The sequence below is a fragment of the Rutidosis leptorrhynchoides genome, chromosome 8 (genome assembly GCF_046630445.1).
Source record: "Rutidosis leptorrhynchoides isolate AG116_Rl617_1_P2 chromosome 8, CSIRO_AGI_Rlap_v1, whole genome shotgun sequence".
Lineage (NCBI taxonomy): Eukaryota > Viridiplantae > Streptophyta > Magnoliopsida > Asterales > Asteraceae > Rutidosis > Rutidosis leptorrhynchoides.
This window is the reverse complement of record NC_092340.1, coordinates 363,842,768-363,863,288: the sequence shown is the minus strand read 5'-3', so window position 1 is coordinate 363,863,288 and position 20,521 is coordinate 363,842,768. Positions and strand designations below refer to the sequence as shown.

The 20,521-nt window shown below is 35.7% G+C and overlaps 3 protein-coding genes across 3 annotated transcripts; 1 reads left to right on the top strand and 2 right to left on the bottom strand.

The window, feature by feature from the left end:
• Window positions 1-317: 317 nt before the first annotated feature.
• LOC139862717 (uncharacterized) lies at window positions 318-1,741 on the bottom strand. Its single transcript, XM_071851340.1, has one exon. It carries the CDS (start codon window positions 1,672-1,674, stop codon window positions 613-615), a length of 1,062 nt encoding a protein of 353 aa, XP_071707441.1. The 5' UTR covers window positions 1,675-1,741; the 3' UTR covers window positions 318-612.
• A 2,745-nt stretch (window positions 1,742-4,486) lies between these two features.
• On the top strand, window positions 4,487-12,403 carry LOC139864692 (protein indeterminate-domain 12-like). Its single transcript, XM_071853263.1, has 3 exons — window positions 4,487-4,649; window positions 4,735-5,134; window positions 11,794-12,403. Exons 1-3 carry the CDS (start codon window positions 4,487-4,489, stop codon window positions 12,401-12,403), a joined length of 1,173 nt encoding a protein of 390 aa, XP_071709364.1.
• A 776-nt stretch (window positions 12,404-13,179) lies between these two features.
• On the bottom strand, window positions 13,180-17,606 carry LOC139861289 (protein NRT1/ PTR FAMILY 6.1). Its single transcript, XM_071849664.1, has 5 exons — window positions 17,442-17,606; window positions 17,113-17,341; window positions 15,750-15,967; window positions 15,069-15,649; window positions 13,180-14,277 (listed from the first exon to the last, which is right to left on the bottom strand). The coding sequence occupies exons 2-5, from the start codon at window positions 17,330-17,332 to the stop codon at window positions 13,413-13,415; spliced, it is 1,884 nt and encodes a 627-aa protein (XP_071705765.1). The 5' UTR covers window positions 17,333-17,341; window positions 17,442-17,606; the 3' UTR covers window positions 13,180-13,412.
• Between the last annotated feature and the right edge of the window lie 2,915 nt (window positions 17,607-20,521).

Sequence of the window (20,521 nt, the reverse complement as noted above, 5' to 3'; positions counted from 1 at the left end):
GCACACGAACGAATGCACTTTTGTTTTTTAGATAATGATAGGGATCCAAAAATATTCAAGCCACATATTCTTGACTACTTCCCTGTCCTTTTTCCCTTTGAGTGTTTGATTTGGTATCCATCTCCTATTTCAAACTTTAAACTAATGCTTGCCTTGTTTTACATAAATCTTGTTTGCTACAAAGTCCTTTTCAACTTAGCTTTCTTCGTTCAATCAATTCAGTCTTTCTTATCTTCTTGTTAAACGATGAATATATCATATCAAGCATAGATAATAGAATAGTAAAGACCTTAACATTAAGCGAATAAAGTTCTCTCTGTTCAAACTCTCCAAAACGGAGAGCATCGTATATTCACCTAAGTGGGTTATTCATGACCATTTCTGGCTATGAACTTAAGATTGACAGTATAACTTAATTTCAAAATTGTAATTAAGTATAGATGGATATAACAAAATTGTCATTCACGATCCACTGCACCTAATATAATTACTGTTTTTGGTAACCTAAATATTTATAAGTAATGTACAAAATTTTATAAACGAGTCATGCCCGATTAAAACAAAAACAAACTAATTAAAATCTGCATATTTCTATTTATTTCTATTTATCTGTTACCAATTAACTAGAGTTGCTTTGGTGTTTGAAAACTTGTTCTCCTTCATATTTGAAGCAGAAAGAGTAGGAATTGTAACAGTTGTCTTATTGTTCTTCTTAGCCTTTTTCACTTTCTTTTTCTTCTTCTTCGAAGAACCCGAAGTTGATGATGATGATGATGATGATGATGATGATGATGATGGTGGTGATGGAGGGATTCTAACATTCTTATTCTTTTTCATTTTTTTCTTCATACGATTAAAGGAGGCAGAAAGTAACATTTTGACCTTCCTTTTCCCTTTTGGAGCATTTTCTCTAATCATCTCGAGTTTCGGCTTCCAATTCCTTCTTGATCCAACTACCAACTGCTTATACTCTCTATGCAACTGCGGTGTCGTACATAACAAATCGACACTTGTCGTTTCCAAATTCGTCAACTCATTCTCATTGTCACGTTGACTAGAAACAGCTTGGTCCATCATGAGTTGTGATAAAAACAGCTCTGATACCCGAATCCTAAGCGTCCCTGACGACGTCTTTTGTATATCGAAAGGAGACAACGAACTAGCTGCCGCCTTCTTCAAAAACGCAGCCTTCATCTTCATGTTAGCATTATTACTATCATCAACGTCTTGTTGTTTCGATGTAAACGATGCAATAGTGACAAACGAGAGAACCGAGTGAAATAAATGAGACGGTAAAAGGAAATAAGTATGGCCACGTTGGAGGCGATCGTGTTGCGAAAGTGGCGGAATCTTTTGACCAATGTAAAACGAATCGGATCTACAAACCATGTACTCTTCGGTCATAACTTCTGATACCTTAATCGGCTTTTTGTAGAGATTAATCTCGCCGTTCGGTTTGAACACTTTGATTACTTTTCGATCGTCTTGTTTTACCTTTTTCTTTTTCTTCTTTTTTGTGATCACGTTAGGACTACTTTTTGTACCATCATTGTTATCAGTTAGTATCAAAGCGGATGATTGTTCGGTGGGTGTTAACGAAGAGGACGAGGCGGTATTTTGAAATTGTACCGCATTCGCGGGCATTAAGCATTGGAAACTACTAATAAACTTCATGATTTGGAAGCTTAATTTAAAGTTAGGGGAAAATAAGGAACTAAAGAGTAGAATATATATGAGTGAATATGTGGATGTCAATGAATATTAGCAGCAGCCTTAAGAGGACTATAATAGCAAAAGAAAACAAGGATCAACGCATAGTCAGTATATGTCTACATTGAAAGCCAGCCGAGTTAGAACTCGTGTGGCATTAGTTTACTTTCCGCTTCACTACCGTACAAAACGTTGGAATTTTTAGACATATTTATTTGACCACAGACAAAATACATACTGTGTATATATAGAAGTATTAACAATTAACAATTAACAATTTAAATAAAAAACAAGATATAAAATATAAGATATTATGTAGTATATATAAAATATAAAATAAAATACTACGTAGTACTATAAATCAAGTGCTAAAAAATATAGTTCTACCAATTGCGCCGTCGGCCTGATTTTTTTATATATAAACCCCGGGGGCTAAACTTATGGTGGTGAATTTTTTAGGACTTACAGTATTAGTTAACAGTTTATAATATTAATTATTAAATTAATTAATTAATAAATTAAACTTGACTTGAAGAACTCAACACTCAGTTGTAAATAAAAAAATTAATACTTTTACATCGCACGGAGTTGGAGGTGTTGACGGATGAGGTGGTTGACCCTTTGTTGTGTCCTGTTCAAGATGATGATTAGTGTTTGGATGTGCCTCCAGGTTTTGGTCGTGCGATTGAGGTAGAAGGTTGTAATCCGATCGATGTATGATGCTTGGATAACCACATTCCATTGAGTGTTAAAAATGATGGGCCCTGTTAATTTCTGGTGGGCCGGAGATTTTATTTGATGATGGGCCAAGGAGGATAATTTTGTTGGGCCTGAATGTTTTGATATTGGGGTTTCAAAGGAAGCTGGAGGTTTTTGCGATTTGGACAGCTGGGTCTCTGCCACGATTGGGCCGATTACTAATCGGCCGAATGAGGAGGTTTGGTCGGTTTAGGTTCTTAAAAGGTTGAAGTCGACGCGGGTCAATTGAAGGGTTAGTGTTAACATACAACCCGTTTAATTTTTTATTATTAAGTCCTGAATCTGAACAAATATATGATGTCTGAGAGAAATAAGTGATGAATAAATAATAAGTGTTTGTTTTATGTGCTGAAAATTTGTCTAAATAATTAAAATTACTTAATTGACTCTATATGTGAACAGTTATTAGAAAGTTAAAACTTAAATGAAAATTCACACTTAATTCAATTTTTTTATTAAGTCGCGTCTTATTTAATAAGTTAAAAACAAACACCCCTTCATGATTTTTTAAATTAAGTTTTATGTATATAATTTTGAGAGTCGAAAACTCTCTAAAAGTACCTTATAAACGTAAATATGAACAAGATTTTTCAGTAAATTAATGACGGGTACATTGGGTCGTATGGGTTGAAGGGTCCTTAAATCTGAAAATAAAAATCGATGAGACGATGTCCACGTACAAACTTACAAAGTTACTTCAGTTGAAATTATGTCCTTAAACTGAAAGTACTCTTGGGTGTACAAAAATTAACAATCACCTTTCATTAACCTAGATAATTAATTAATTATGATTTATGATTTTATGATGATCAAATTGAAATTGAAATTGAAATCTCAATATCGCTAGTTGATACGAAATCACATTATCGCATATATGAGTACAACTTCTTGCTTAGAAAGAAAAATTTAACTTTCAAAGTTATGATTGGTTAACAGGTTGCTATTTGTTTGTGTATTTGAAAACGGAAACTTATATTATCGATTACAATTTCGTCATGATTGATTAAAAAATTATTTGTATATTTTGTATTAGTATATCTCAGTTTTTGCATCTGTTTTTAGTTACCTATTTTGTTTCGATCATATTATATGTTTTGTAATTATTATATACAACTTATGAAATTGCTGCAGGAACTTTGCTAGAGTAGTTCATAACACATGACGTGCCATTTTGGAGATCAATAAGGCCTATGATTTTATGCTTATAGGTGAAGGTCTTCGTTGCATCATTTGTGTGGATGAAATAATTGAAGCATGGCTAATACATATACTCGAAACTGATGCATAGTAGTGTGCAAGAAAGCAGCATGTTTCGTTTGTTAAGTTCTGTTATCTGTCGACTTTTTATATACTTTGTTACACATATAAATTATTTAATCTTATGCTCATAAGTTGTAAGTTGTATCATAGTCGGCATGAAATGCCTTATACCCTTTCTAATGGTAATCTCAAAATGGTAAAGATTGTTTTTTTATTGGAAGACAGGTCTTGACCCGACACGGCCCATTTGAACATGACCCGTTCGACCCATTCGGACCCAAACCTGACCCAATTGCTAGGCATAGTGTGTGTGTGTGTGTGAGATACGCGTTCATGTTGATTGGCCATGGATTTGAAGAATATGTAGCATCAAGAATCATTATAAACAAACAAACAAATGAGTGCAAGCTGAAAGACAAGTAATGAGGCATACCATGACAAATACATGTATATAAAATATATTATTGTAATCGAGTAACCCCAAACAATAATCCTAAACTGAAGAAGGCCAAGTTTGTCTCTTCAAATAGATCTCTTGTTTGTCTCTGCATCTATGTACAGAAGGTTAATCAGTCGTAGATGCATTCCGCAACAATAAATAAACCCAAATAAAACGTCCATTATCCAGACCGTTTGGCAGTTTGGTGGCCGGTATATAGATTTATATCATTTTTGCAGAATCAAATTTTAAAGAACAGGTTATATATATTAGTGGTTCCTTTCATTCCAACATTAATCTAGCTTAAAGTTTTTGAACATGTCCACCTTTGTCCAAGATTTTGAAGAAGATGATGAGCAAAACAGTAGAATCATCCAGTTACTAAATGGATGTCCAAACACTTCTGAAAAAGGTGATGATAGTTCCATTGATCGTACGACTGTAACTTCGAAGAAGAAACGCAATCTCCCTGGTAATCCAGGCAAGTTACACGTACACAACCGAAGTTCAATTTTTATTAGAAGTTTAAGTAATTCACTAACAGAATGCATTCATAAATATTGCAGATCCTGATGCTGAAATTGTGGCCTTGTCTCCAAGGACTTTAATGGCTACAAATCGCTATATATGTGAGGTTTGTCACAAAGGATTTCAGAGAGATCAGAACCTTCAACTCCACAGGAGAGGCCACAATCTGCCATGGAAGCTAAAACAAAGGGCGGTTAACGTTCAAGTGAAGAAGAGGGTGTACATTTGTCCTGAGCCAAACTGTGTGCACCATGAACCCACTCGGGCTCTAGGTGATTTAACCGGCATAAAGAAGCATTTTTGTAGGAAACATGGGGAGAAGAAATGGAAATGTGACAAATGTTCAAAGCGATATGCTGTACAGTCAGACTGGAAGGCTCATGCTAAGATTTGTGGGACCCGTGAATATCGTTGTGATTGTGGCACCATCTTTTCAAGGTGAAACATAGTTGCATTTCGTTTCATTTATTTTTCCAAATTATATCCCTGTTATAATAATAATAATAATAATAATAATATAGATATGGATAGTCAATTTTGGTGTATACATATAGTCAATTTTGGTACACAAAGTATGTATTTTTATATTGAGATTTTAGGCTATAAATACTCATGAATGCAAGCATTAAACTTGCACCATTTCTCACACTTACAAAGTGTTTCTTTCTTTCTCTCCATTATCATCTTTGTTCTTACACTTCATTATTAGTATTCTAAATCAAGAATCAAATCACTAAAGGTAGTTATAAGCCTACTGAATTATAACATCAAGAATCAAACCACTAAAGGTAGTTATAAGCCTACTGAATTATAACATCAAGAATCAAACCACTAAAGGTAGTTATAAGCCTACTGAATTATAACACGTTATCAGCACGATAATCTTAATACTAAATATGGTTGGCTCTGCCACCAAAATGATATATGGTCGGTTATACCACCAAAATGATATATGGTCGGTTATACCACCAAAATGATATATGGTCGGTTATACCACCAGAATGATATAGGTCGGTTATACCACCTGAAAAAATATATGGTCGACACTGTCGCCAAATTTTCATTTATGTTTACTAATATTTATATTTTTGTTATATAACATTTATTTATGATTACTTACACATGGTCGACACTGTCACCTACTTATCATTTATGTTATATTAAATTTATGTTTAATGTTTATATACTTATGAATATAAATTGACTCTAATTTATCATGATGTTTGTTTTAATTTTTGATAATAGACAATGTCGAATCTGGAAAAGCTTAAATTTACTCCTTTAGAATCAACTGGAAACAACTACATGCCATGGGTTATAAAAGTAAAAATGTATCTTAAATCAATGGGCATTCTTGAAACCATAAATGAAAACAACACTTGTTCTGAAAAAGAACAAGCTACGACATGTTGCTTTATTCATCAACATATTGATGAATGCTTACAAAATAATTATGTGACTGTAGAAGATCCCCATGTTTTATGGGAAGGTCTCAAAAGCAGATTCAATAATCAAAGAGAAATTTTACTTCCAGCTGCAATGGAACAATGGAGAACATTAAGGTTCCAAGACTTTAAGAAAGTAAATGAATACAGCTCAGCTCTGTATAATACATGTTCACAACTTAAATTCTGTGGACATGAAATTAGTGATGCAGACATGATGGAGAAAACTTTCTCCACAATGAATGCTGCAAACATCACAGTGCAAAGAAATTTGAGAATGCTAAAGTTCAAAACATATCCTGAACTTAATTCATATCTCTTAGTTGCAGAGCAAAATGATGAGCTATTAATGAAAAATCAGCAATCCCGTCCTACTGGTACACTTGCAATCCCTGAAGCAAATACTGCAAATAATTATAAACAGGGACAAGGACGCGGGCAAGGTCGTGGTTATAATAACCATCACCATCATCATGCCAAAAGCCATAACTATGGTAGAAACCATCCTTATGGTAATGGTAATGGGCGTGGACGTGGTCGTGGTCGTGGCCGTGGTGGTCAAAGAAATAGTAATCCACGAAAATATAAATATCAACCACAAAACAAGCCCATTAAACAAGATGTTGAAGAAAATTCTTCTAAAAATTCTGAAGAATCTTGCTACAGATGTGGTAGAATGGGCCACTGGGCTAATACTTGCCGAACATCTAAACATCTTGTTAAGATGTATCAGGATTCGCTGAAAGGTAAAGAAAAGGAAGTAAATTTTGTGGATAATATTGATCCAACAGTCACTGAGAAACCATCTGATTTATATGAAGATTTCTTGAATGTTTAAGTTGTGTGTCTTTTGAAAAATAAACGATTTAATATCGTCTGTCTTTGTCATTATGTTTGCTAAATGTTTCAGTACTATCTATTTGCGTTTAAAATATTGTGTAATATTAATGTACTCACTATTTATTTCTTATATATGAAGTTCAATATGAATTTTGCTGGAATACAACATCAATCAAGTGGTGGAGATCTCTGTATAGCAGACAGTGGAACTACACACACTATACTTAAATCCGAGAAATATTTTATTGATCTAAAACCAACGGAAGGAACTATACATACAATATCAGGACCTGCTAACTTGATAAAAGGGATAGGAAAGGCAAATTTCATACTACCAAATGGTACAAAATTTTTAATAAATGATGCCTTATTTTCTCCCAAGTCAAGCAGAAATTTATTGAGTTTCTCCGACATATACCTTAACGGGTATGATTATCAGTCAGTGACAACAGAAAATGAGAAATATTTAAGTATCACTGACAAGAGTCATGTGGTTGAAAAACTGCCAAGACTTAGTTCTGGATTACATTATACACATATAAATGTACCAGAAATACATATGGTAGTTAACGAAAAATATATTGATCCTGGTGTATTCAGTTTATGGCATAACAGATTAGGCCATCCAGGATCAACAATGATGAAAAGGATTATTGAATGTACTCATGGACATCCACTAAAGGATAGAAAAATCCATCATGATACAATGGTTCCATGTACATCTTGCTCTCTTGGAAAATTGATAACTAGACCCTCACCACTTAAGGTTGAGAAAGAATCACCAATGTTTCTTGAAAGAATTCAAGGTGATATATGTGGACCAATTCATCCACCATGTGGACCATTTAGATATTTCATGGTTCTAATAGACGCATCTAGCAGATGGTCTCATGTTTGTCTGTTATCAAGCCGTAATGTGGCATTTGCAAAATTTCTTGCCCAAATTATTAAATTGAGAGCTCATTTTCCTGATTACACCATTAAAAGGGTGAGACTTGATAATGCTGGTGAATTTACATCTCAAGCATTTAATGACTATTGCATGTCTATAGGAATTGTTGTTGAACATTCTGTTGCTCATGTGCATACACAAAATGGTTTAGCCGAGTCATTGATTAAACGTTTACAGTTAATCGCTAGACCATTGATAATGAGAACAAAACTCCCTGTATCTATATGGGGTCATGCAATTTTACATGCTGCTGCATTGATTCGCATCAGACCAAGTGCAAGTCATAAATATTCCCCCCTACAACTTGCTTTTGGTCAAGAGCCAAATATTTCCCATCTTAGAACATTTGGTTGTGCAGTGTATGTTCCAATTGCGACACCACAACGTACAAAAATGGGTCCTCAAAGGAGGTTGGGAATATATGTTGGATATGAAACATCTTCAATATTAAGGTATATTGAACCTATGACAGGTGACGTTTTTACAGCACGTTTTGCTGATTGTCATTTTAATGAAACATTGTTCCCTAGATTAGGGGGAGAAATGAAAAATAAAGAAAATGATGTTTCATGGTGTGAACCTCAATTAAAGTATCTTGATCCTCGCACAAAAGAATGCGAGACAGAAGTTCAAAAGATAATGCATATACAAGAACTTGCAAATCAATTGCCTGATGCATTTACAGATACAAAAAACGGTGACAAAATCATATATACCAGCAGTAAATACTCCAGCTCGAATTGAAATTCCAAAAGCTGGCAATAACGTCACTCATGAATCTTTGCCACGTCAGAAACGTGGAAGACCAATCGGTTCAAAGGATAAAAATCCTCGAAAAAGAAAATCAGCTGATAATGAAGTAAAAGAAAGTGTTCAAGAAGAACCACAAATCAGTACTCCTACTGCAGAGGAGATTGATGATGTCAATACAGAAATTGCAATCAATTATGCATATTCAAAAATATTATGGAACCGAAATGAAATGAAAAATCTTGATGAGAAATTTTCATTTAATGTTGCATATGACATCATGAATAATGATGATGATCCAGAACCAACATCTATGGTTGAATGTCAAAATAGACATGATTGGGCTCAATGGAAAGAAGCAATACGAGCTGAATTAGAATCACTCAATAAAAGAAAAGTATTCGGATCCATCATTCTCACTCCTAAAGATGTGAAACCTGTAGGATACAGATGGATTTTTGTCCGAAAAAGAAATGAGAAAAATGAAGTTACAAGGTATAAAGCTAGACTTGTAGCTCAAGGTTTTTCTCAAAGACCGGGAATTGATTATGAAGAAACTTATTCTCCTGTTATGGATGCAATTACTTTTAGGTACTTAATCAGTCTGGCAGTTTCTAAAAATTTAGAAATGCATCTCATGGATGTTGTGACTGCTTATCTATATGGATCACTTGATAGTGATATATATATGAAGATACCTGAAGGATTTAAGGTACCAGAAGCATCAAATGCAAAACCCAAAGAAATGTATTCGATTAAATTACAAAGATCTTTATATGGGTTAAAACAATCGGGACGTATGTGGTATAACCGATTGAGTGATTACTTGATAAGCAAAGGGTATACAAATAATCTTACTTGCCCTTGTGTTTTCATTAAGAAAACAACATCCGGATATGTGATCATAGCTGTTTATGTTGATGATCTTAACATCATAGGTACAAATAAAGAGATCCATGAAGCCATTCAACTTCTAAAGAAAGAATTTGAAATGAAAGATCTCGGAAAAACCAAGTATTGCCTTGGTTTACAAATTGAGCATATGCCTAATGGTTTACTTGTACATCAAACAACATATACTGAAAAGATTTTGAAACGTTCCAATATGGACAAGGCAAAACCATTAAGTACTCCTATGGTTGTTAGATCACTCAATGTTGAAGCTGATCCATTTCGTCCATGTGAAGATCAAGAAGACATTCTTGGACCAGAAGTACCATATCTTAGTGCAATTGGAGCTCTTATGTATCTTACAAATTGTACAAGACCTGACATTTCTTTTGCAGTTAATTTGTTGGCAAGGTTCAGCTCTGCTCCTACCAAAAGACACTGGAATGGGATCAAACACATATTTCGATACCTTCGAGGAACTACTGATTTAGGATTATTTTATTCTAACGAATCAAAACAAGATTTGGTTGGTTATGCAGATGCAGGTTATTTATCTGATCCACATAAAGCTAAATCTCAAACTGGATATGTATTCCTAAATGGAGGTACTGCAATATCATGGCGTTCTCAAAAACAAACACTTGTTGCTACATCGTCAAATCATGCCGAAGTGATTGCATTACATGAAGCTACTCGAGAATGTTTTTGGTTGAGATCAATGACACAACTCATTACTGATTCTTGTGGACTAGAACGCGATAAAAGTCCAACAACTATCTATGAAGATAATGCAGCTTGCATAGCACAGATGAAAGAAGGGTATATCAAAAGTGACCGAACAAAACACATACCACCTAGATTCTTCTCATACACTCAAAATCTCATTAAGGACAACCAGATTGAAATGAGATATGTGCAATCTAGCAAAAACTCTGCTGATCTTTTCACGAAAGCACTTCCAACTGCTATTTTCAGAACACACGTTCATAACATTGGCATGAGACATGTTCAAAAGATGTAACAGCTGAAGCGATGTCTACTTGAGGGGGAGTCAACTCCATGCTGCACTCTTTTTCCCTTAGCTAAAGTTTTTTCCCACTGGGTTTTCTTTAGCAAGGTTTTTAACGAGGCAGTAATTTATAGTTGATCTTCAACAAAATAAAATTGCTATCCAAGGGGGAGTGTTATAATAATAATAATAATATAGATATGGATAGTCAATTTTGGTGTATACATATAGTCAATTTTGGTACACAAAGTATGTATTTTTATATTGAGATTTTAGGCTATAAATACTCATGAATGCAAGCATTAAACTTGCACCATTTCTCACACTTACAAAGTGTTTCTTTCTTTCTCTCCATTATCATCTTTGTTCTTACACTTCATTATTAGTATTCTAAATCAAGAATCAAATCACTAAAGGTAGTTATAAGCCTACTGAATTATAACATCAAGAATCAAACCACTAAAGGTAGTTATAAGCCTACTGAATTATAACATCAAGAATCAAACCACTAAAGGTAGTTATAAGCCTACTGAATTATAACAATCCCATCCTTATTTCTTTTTCATAATTATGATAACATAATATTATATCTGGCAATTTAGACCCACACTCTCAAATTTAAGTCAATTGGATCTTGAAAAAATTAGGCCTAACAATGTAAACAAAAACTTAAAAAAGAAAGGCCCAATGGGTTTCCTCCGATCTATTGGGTCTCATACAATATATAAAGCAACATGACCAATGGGTATCAATTTCTAAAACTCAATAAATAGAGATAGGTCTATTGGGTCTTGGATGGGTCATATGGGTCGAGCTTAACAGTTCAACCCGTCAAACATCTATCAAAGCATCTATGGTTATATCACTTATTTTTTATATTAATATTTTCTCTTATATATAATAAATATAAATAATACGGTGTAATAACTAAAATAATATAATAAATGTGAAGAATCAAATTTAAAAGTATATGACCCGTTTGGATCCATGACTCGTTTCGACCCGTTACCTAACCCGACCCAACCTGACTCATTTGGACCCGTTAAATAATTTGACCGGTTTGACCCATGACCCATTTTAACCAAAAACCGTTTTGTCCCGTTACCCAAACCGACCCAACCTGGCCCGTTTGCTAGGTATATTACATATCTTTCATGAGGTCCCCTGTACGCAAAAATGTAGCTTCTTAAACGCTTTTTTGGTTGTGCAGGAAGGATAGCTTTATTACCCATAGAGCTTTTTGTGATGCACTAACAGAAGAAAACTACAAAATGAACCTAAAAGTTGACGCAACTGTACAAGAGCTATCAGGATCCTGCACAAACACAAATATGATAATGGGATCTTCTTTATTTTCTCACAACCGCAATCATGATAAATCACTGTCTTATATGTCAAATGATTTTGATCCAGTACTAAATCAGACAACAATGCGACCATGTTTCACCTCCTCCGTTGTAGATGAATCTCCCATGGCCGCTTATACCTCAGCTACCGCGTTACTACAAAAAGCGGCTGAAATGAGCGCAAAGATAAGTGACAAAACTATCACCCCAATTCTCTTGAAAGGATTCAATGGATACTCAGCAAGCAGCTTTAGTATGAATGGAGAACAAGGTTATAGTATCGGTACTAATACTTCTGATCCGAGTGGGTTATACGATTCGTCTCTTGTTATGCATTCATCAAAGATAAATTCAAAAAACCATTTCGAAAGACAAGTTTTTAATGGAGTCAACGAGAGAACGACTGTCGATTTCCTTGGAATGGATTATACGAATGAGCATCCAGGTTTACACCACCAACAAACATACTGTTAAACAGTATCATGGATAAACTATATTTGCTGATTCTGGTAACTTAATTGATCCATTAGATATATTACGTTGTACTAGGCTCACAGATAGCTAAATAGTTACTGTTATAATTGCTTTTTGAGTCTTAAAGATAATAAAGTTTTAATTTTTACAAACATTAGAGCAAAAACTTGAGTTATGAAGTTAGACCATATATAACCGTCCGTCACTTTCCTTCTGTCATCCCACATGGCAAAACTGACGAAAACTGACGGAGCCTAACAGGGCATCAGAACTGACGGAGCCAAGGCGTCAGTTGGACTTCTAACGCAAAAAAAATCGTCACTTTCTCCTTCAACCAATCACTGATTTTTCTAATTTAATAAATATTTATTTTTTATAATTAATTTATCTTTTCCCACCCAATTTTCAATCAGATTTTACCACATCATCCTACCCAATATTTGACACAAAAAATGACACAACGGTTAAAAAATGTCATAAAGTGACATTGCCTATTGCATTATTTGGCCAAAAAGTACATAAACTGCTCGTGATATCACATGGACCGTTATGAATGGTCTTAGAGAAAACATTATTGTTGGCAGTTGGTAGCTGATTGTGATAATCTTGTTGATTATGGTAATAATTAAGCATATTTATTGACCACTGATTGCATTAACCCAGCTGTTTAATAAAATTGGAACCAGGTCACTGTTTAACCCATCTGTTCTGAAAAGGTACATATTTAACCCATTTGAACAAACCCAAGCCACATCATTTCAGAAAAACAAATACTATATGAAAATAAATAATCCATACGCGTCAATTTCGGGTCAATTTCAGGTCCACATCTTGTTATCCAAACCATAAATGCATGATTTTGAGTGGAACCATGTGAGGCTCGTGTCACTACATGATTTAGTCTCCTTTTTCTTTTCAAATTCATCTCATCATATACAGTTGTGAGAATCATAAATAAATTTGTATTCTTTAAAGTATAATTTAAATTCTAGACACCTAGACATACTTTCTACTTATGTAAAACCTCCTTTGCTTCAACTGAATCGGCCCCCCGCTTAGCGCGGTACTTGTACTTTTTCGCAGCGTACACGAACACACAAAAATTAACAACACTCAACCCAGTTAGAACCCAATAAAAGTAATCAAATCTTGCAGTATTTATATTCTGATCCAGCCACGAACTTCGTCGTTTTTCTTCATTCCCTGTTATCGAGTTGATAATGTCGTTCAAGATAGTAGCAATAAAACAGCCCAACCCACCAGCTACAGCTGCATACGCTGACCCGATACTTTTCATAGCATCCGGGGCCTCTTCGTATAAAAATTCCAATAAGCCCACAATGCAGAAAACTTCAGCCAGCCCAATAAGACAGTACTGAATCAACAACCAGTAAGCACTTAAATCAGGCATTGGGCTTAAAAAACTCATTTCGTACCCTTCTCGTATCGCGTAATTTCGTCTGTATCTCTCGAAAATTGCAGCCCAACCTATGGATAGGATTGAAATGGCTAAACCGAGTCCCACCCTTTGAAGCTGAGAGGCCCCACGTGGATGACCCGTTATACGTCTTGATAACGGGACAAAAATCGTGTAGTAAAGAGACAGCAACAGAAATATGCTGAGACCGGGAAAAACGGGCATGCAGGTTACTGGAAGTTTTAAACGGCCCATGTGCGTGTTGAGCGTTAACGCTTGTTGTACTGATAGCGTCAAATACTCCGTTAAGACTACGTTTAGCATTATGGTGCAGGTCGGAATTGGGATCAACTTTAACAGTATTTTTACTTCTTCGACTTGTGTTACGGTGCAAAGATGCCATGGACTCATGTTTGCCTCGTCGTCCTTCACTCTCAAAGCGGCTTTGTCCAAAAATCTGTAAACGAACGATAATTCAAACATGTCATACACATATAAGGAATTAAACGTTTAGGCGTTGTTTGTTTTTTAGTCTGAAGATCTTATTATGTCTGCGTGCTCAAAGACGTTTTTACTACAGAACGTTTGTTTTTTTTTTTCTTTTTTTTTTTAAAACAACAACAAAACCCAATACCACGTGAGTGGTGTATGGAGGAGGTGAGATGTAGACAATCCTTCCCCTATCCGAGAATAAAGACAAGTCATTTCTCCACTCAGAGTGAAACACTCTCAAGAGTAGAGAAAGTCATCCCTCTCTTTATTCGACAGATAGAGATATTGCTTCCGAGAAGACCTCCGGCCTTTAAGTATGAAAAAGTTTTTTTTTTAAATAAAATAAAAATACTAAAATCAGATAGAGATATTGCTTCCGAGAGGACCTCCGGCCTTTAAGTAGGAAAAAGTTTTTTTTTTAAATAAAATAAAAATACTAAAATAAAAATAATAATAGACGCCATGAAAATGGTAGAAACAAATTTTCATGAGTTTTAAATCTTGTCTGGATTTTCTTTTTTTTTAAACATAAGATAAAAATGTTTTTATTTTGTGTGCATACTCGCAAACTTATAAATATGCTTCTTAGTGTTGCAGACATGATTAATTATTTGTAGACATAGAAACAAACAGTCTTTACTGTTTAGTATACATGTCTTTAGGCCACATCATCTCCACATACATAGTCCACAGATCTTCAGGTAAATTTTTTTTTAAAAATAATAGAAAAATAATAGTGTTTGTATCATAAATTACCTGAAATCATCTGTATGAGGTATTTTTGCGCTTCCTTTAATAGCGCATCGTTTTCCCTGAAGCTCATATAGCCCAACGTATTCACTGCTATCAAACGACACATTTCGTTTGCGAAAAGCAGCAACGAGGACTTGAGCAACACGAGTAAAAGGACTGCCACCTGGCAACCGATGTCTATACAAAGGAGTACCAAAAAAGAATACCATATTCGATAGTGCCATAGCAACAGCCAAAGCACCAAAAGCATAACCCCATCCAAGTTCCATTTGAATGTAAACTACTGCAGTAAATGCGATAATCGCGCCTACAGTGACAGAAAGGTAGAAGAAGTTGAAGAACCGATCGAGGTTGGAATCGTAATCTCGGCTCCTTTCGTCGAACTGATCGGCTCCAAATGATGACACACATGGCCTGATACCAGCTGCACCGAACCCAGTAACGTAAAGAACTGTATACAAATACCACATTTGCCATGGTTTTGCTCGTTCGCAGTTTCCTAATAATAAAGAAAGCTGGTCGCAATTGTCTTGAATCGGGACCAGCACATTCAACGTAGCGCTTAATGTTATTCCTGTTAAACCCTTTACAAGATTCAAGTTAGAACGAAAGCAGCATATATAGATTTTAAGCAGATCATCATGTTTGATAATAGTGTGCATTAAAATGTGTATGATTTCTTACCACAAGATAGATGGTAGTGAAAATAGCAATGGTCCAATAGCGACCGAGATAGGCATCGGCTAAAAACCCACCAAGAACAGAGGAAGCTTGTGATATTCCGAGGAAAATGTTTACAGCGTTTGCCGAACTAGTGAAAGGCCGATGCATCACGTAAAACAGAAACGCTACCATGTTCACTGACAGCCCAAAATAGGCCATTCGCTCTGCCATCTCATTCCCTGCACTCAAGAACATTCATTCATTTGTTGGTATCAGTTAGTGACATCATAAAGGTAAAAACAAGAAACTTGAAGTTAACATGGATGGTACAAATATGATCTACTTTCACAATATGCTTATAAATGGCCAACACCTTCATGAGTGCTTTTTGTGGCCGGCTAAGTAGAAAATTCTAACGGCGGTTAGAAGTTACTGACGGGATATTTTACGTGGACGAACATTATAGTTTTACTGCCTCTCAAGAGGAAATCCCCAGGAGGAAATCATACGGGCATCGTGAATGGTAAAACCCCATTCGGTGAGGCTGAAACGCATAGACGTCCGAAACCTCCGATACCCATGAAATGAGCGGGGCAACTGCAAGGGAAATATTTTTATAGCACATGGGTGTCGAACCCTTGACCTCCCTTGTGGTCAGGGTACCACCAATGCACCAACGTCTTGCGGTTGCCCGCTAAGGTGATTGAGTCTTCAACAATACAAGAAAACATGGTGGATCCAGTGTAGAGCAACCGGAGTCAGTGGCCCCGACGACCAATTTTTTTTAGTGTATTTCTATGTCAAAGCTCGACATCTTAAGCTATTATATTGGGGTTTTAATAACGTTTTTTCGCTAAGTCCTTGTCTCTAGAACCTACTAAGCTACCATATGCACGCGTGTGTGATCTACTCTAATTTGGTTTTTTATACTACGCCTGCTGACCTACTTGGTTAGCACATGTAGCACATGCTATTAGTGAAATAAGCCATCTAGTGAAAAAAAATTTGGGTATTTAACTAGTGACACTAGTATATAGTGTAATTTTTTAGTGACACCATTAAAATAAGCCATGCATATTTTTTTTTAGGATTTTAACGAGTGACACTAGTGTCTATTGTTCCTAAATCCACCACTATATGAATATTACAACTAATATACCCGATCCGCATGTCCAGTATATGCGGAGGTAAGATGCAGTCATGTAGGCAGTCATTCATCCGATAATAGGTGTTCCTCTACCTTCAGTCATTCTTCAATCCGAGGGTAAAGAGACTATTTTTAGAAGGACCTCTGACCGACATTAGATAATGAAATATGTACGTATACGTGGCTAACTAGCTATTTAGTGATGTTAATAGATTAACGATGCGTTAAGTTAATTACCGAAAATGAAAAACGCAGCGAGCCAGCCTCCGGTTTTGGAGAGATCAGCAATCGGTTTGCCACGAATATTCACCGGCGTAGTACCAAGAGTTGTATAGCCACCAGCAAACGGTGAACGCCTATTATCTGATTCAATAAAATACACACCAAGTTTCTTACTTTTATTAATTTCTTCTTCCATTTGTTTCTCACCTCCCATAACTTGTTGAGGTGACTTCATTTCTTTTCTCTAATAACAAAAACAAATATGAAACTTTCACAACTTATACAGACCAAAAAAGCAGCTGCTACTGCTTAACTAAATAATAAAAGGTGGCTAGCTTACATACAACATATAATAATGAACACAATTATTATAATTGTTACAAGTATGATGCACTTTCACATGGTGCAAATCTGAAGTGAAGTGAATGCAGATGGAAACGGTTGGTGGTTAAATATATATGTTGTATGTATCATCATGCATTACGGAATGTGTTAGGTAAACGACGTAGTTTAGGGAATGTAAACATAAATATCAAGCAGGTCGAGTAAGTAATAAGTGTAGGTGGGTGGGGTTGGAGTATTGGTGGGGTTGGAGTATTTATGATTAATGGAAATAATGGTAATAGCAGATGGGATGGGGACAGATAATAGTAGTTGTGGTCATGAATGCATATATTGTAGAGTATTTCAAATTTAAGGCACTATATGTATTTATAACATAGTAATGGTAATGGTCGTGCATATTAAATTGGCCTTCTTATTTGTTTCTGGATATTATTATCAGTGAGACCCTACATCCTTACACACCTTTTATCTTAATACATCTGTCATCTCTTAATTATTAATCTATGTCATTATATTCATATATTATCATGAATAGAAAACGAATCTAGCTGTCAGGCGATTGGTTATGGTTTCATTCCTTTCTCATTTTCTTCCCTTGGGGAATTAGAAAAGGATGCTGTTTCTTTGCTAAAGCGGGTTCAGAATAGTTCGATGGCGCAAGATATTGGTGCCGGTGCTGCTGCTCATATTTTTACTAGGATAGGTTTTGCTATTGCTAGAGGTGTGGGGGCTCAGATTGTCTCTAGGCTTCTCACTAATTTTTTTTAAGTTTTAATACTTTTAAGTTTATAATAATAAGATAATAATAATAATAATAATAATAATGATAATAATAATAATAATAATAAAACGGATTCGAAAATGAACAATTATAAATAATAAAAGAATCTAAAACGAACTCTAATCAAACTAAACACACACAAACAAATGACTCACTAAGTGGGCGAAAACACATTGAAACTATAATATATAGAGGGCTTAATATATTATCTTGGTGGAGACTTGTGGTTGAAGATGGCTTAATATACTATTATAATTATTTTTTGCTCCATTAGTCCCTTGGTTTTACCCCGTTTTGCACTCAGTATCCCTCAACTTTTCCGATTTCCGAGTGTTAGGATAGAGATTTAGAACAACTTTCATTTAGAATTCCTCATCAACAAACGACTATATTTGAGTTTCAATTTTTGTATTTAAACTGTTAGATGGACTTATGTGATAGATTTATACATGTATGCTTATTCATGAAAGCCCAACTTATAAGGGCCCATGTATGTTAGTCCACTTACATTTAGGTTATGTTGATGGCTATATATATGCTCGACTGATCTCATTGTAATCGTTAATCAATACAAATCAATTATCATCATTATTTGTATATCATGTGTATACTTAACATGGTAATCAGAGACTTTCCTTTTTCCCTACAACCCTAAATTTTTTTTCTTCTTACGGCCAAACAAAGCCATCATCTGCTTCTGCTTATTTCTTTTTCTTCTTCACGCAAACATCAAACAATGGCCACATACGATAAACTCTACACAGTCACTTCGATCTCACACCTCATCCCTATCAAACTCGATATTACAAAGTTAAACTACCCTCACTGGAGCAAGCTGTTCACGATTCATTGTGAGGATTTTGAAGTTGGAAAATTCATTAAAGCAGCCCCAACCATCGAAGAACAAGCCTCAGAAACATGACGGAAAGCTGATGCGGTTGTTCAAACATAGATATTCTCCACTATATCTGAATCGCTCCTAGAACGAGTTCTCAATGCTGAACCAACAAATGCATTCGAACCGTGGTCTTTTCTTCAAAAGATCTTCCAAGATAACAAACGATCTTGAACTATTGAATTGACTGCTGAGTTACGGGCCATCTCCATAGGTGATCAAACCATTGAAGAGTATTTTCGAAAGATCGAACAGATTTCTACACAACTAAAAAATCTCGGGTCCAATGTTTCTGATCCCGATCTTGTCACCTACACGATCAACGGACTTAATGGTAAATATGCGCACGCTGCTCATATTATTCTTCTTCGCGAAACGTTTCCAACTTTTGAAACCGTTAGGTCCATGTTATCAATGGAGGAACTCCAATTTAATCGGATGAACAACCCCAATAATAATCTTCAGTCGTCGGGAACTCCGTCTTCACCGGCGGTACTTCTTGCACAATCCAGTACACCCTCGAACAACACTCGATCATCGTCAACCAATGTGCAAGTCTGTTGGAATTTTAATCGTGGAAGTTGCAGGTTTGGGGAGAGATGTCGATACCTCCACAATTTTAGCCGAACTCATACTGGATCCAGTTCACTGTTGAATAATTCTTCAAAACCTCAGGCTCACAATCAAGCCCAAGGCAACACACAAGCCCAACTTCTAGGGATAATTGCGGCCCAACAATAATACATTGCTCATCAAGTACTACTATGGCCCAACAGCATGTCCTTTGTACCCACCTTCGACCCATGCAATCCCTTAGCCCAGACTACACCACCGCCGGGTTTTATGCAGTCCATTCCTCAGGCCCACTATACTGCTAATTTCCCTAATGGACCTCGGCCCAATCAACAAGCCTTGTACGCTGGCCAGTCTACTTTTCCTGCTAGATCCACTTTAACCTTCGGCCCAACAGCTTCTGTACCAGCCCAAACTTTCGCTACTGTTTCATCTCAGCAGGCCTACGACCCAAATGGTTCTCAATAGCCTCTAAGTCCATTCGCAACACAGTCAGGGGCTAGCCAGGAAACAATTCTACCTCAAGCTTTTTTTGCCACTTCACTTCCCGATTTTGGTAACTCGGGATGGACCATGGATAAAGGTGCGTCGACACACCTCACATCTAGCATTAACAATCTTAGTACCATTTTTAATCATTGCATGTATCCTTCGGTTGTTGTTGGAGACTGGAATCCTATTCCCGTTGTCAACACTGGTCATAGCGTTTTGCCTAATATTCACCGACCCCTTTATCTTAATAATGTACTTGTCACACCTAATATCATCAAAAATCTAGTATTCGTTCGTCGTTTTACTCGTGATAATAAAGTTTCTGTCAGTTTTGATGA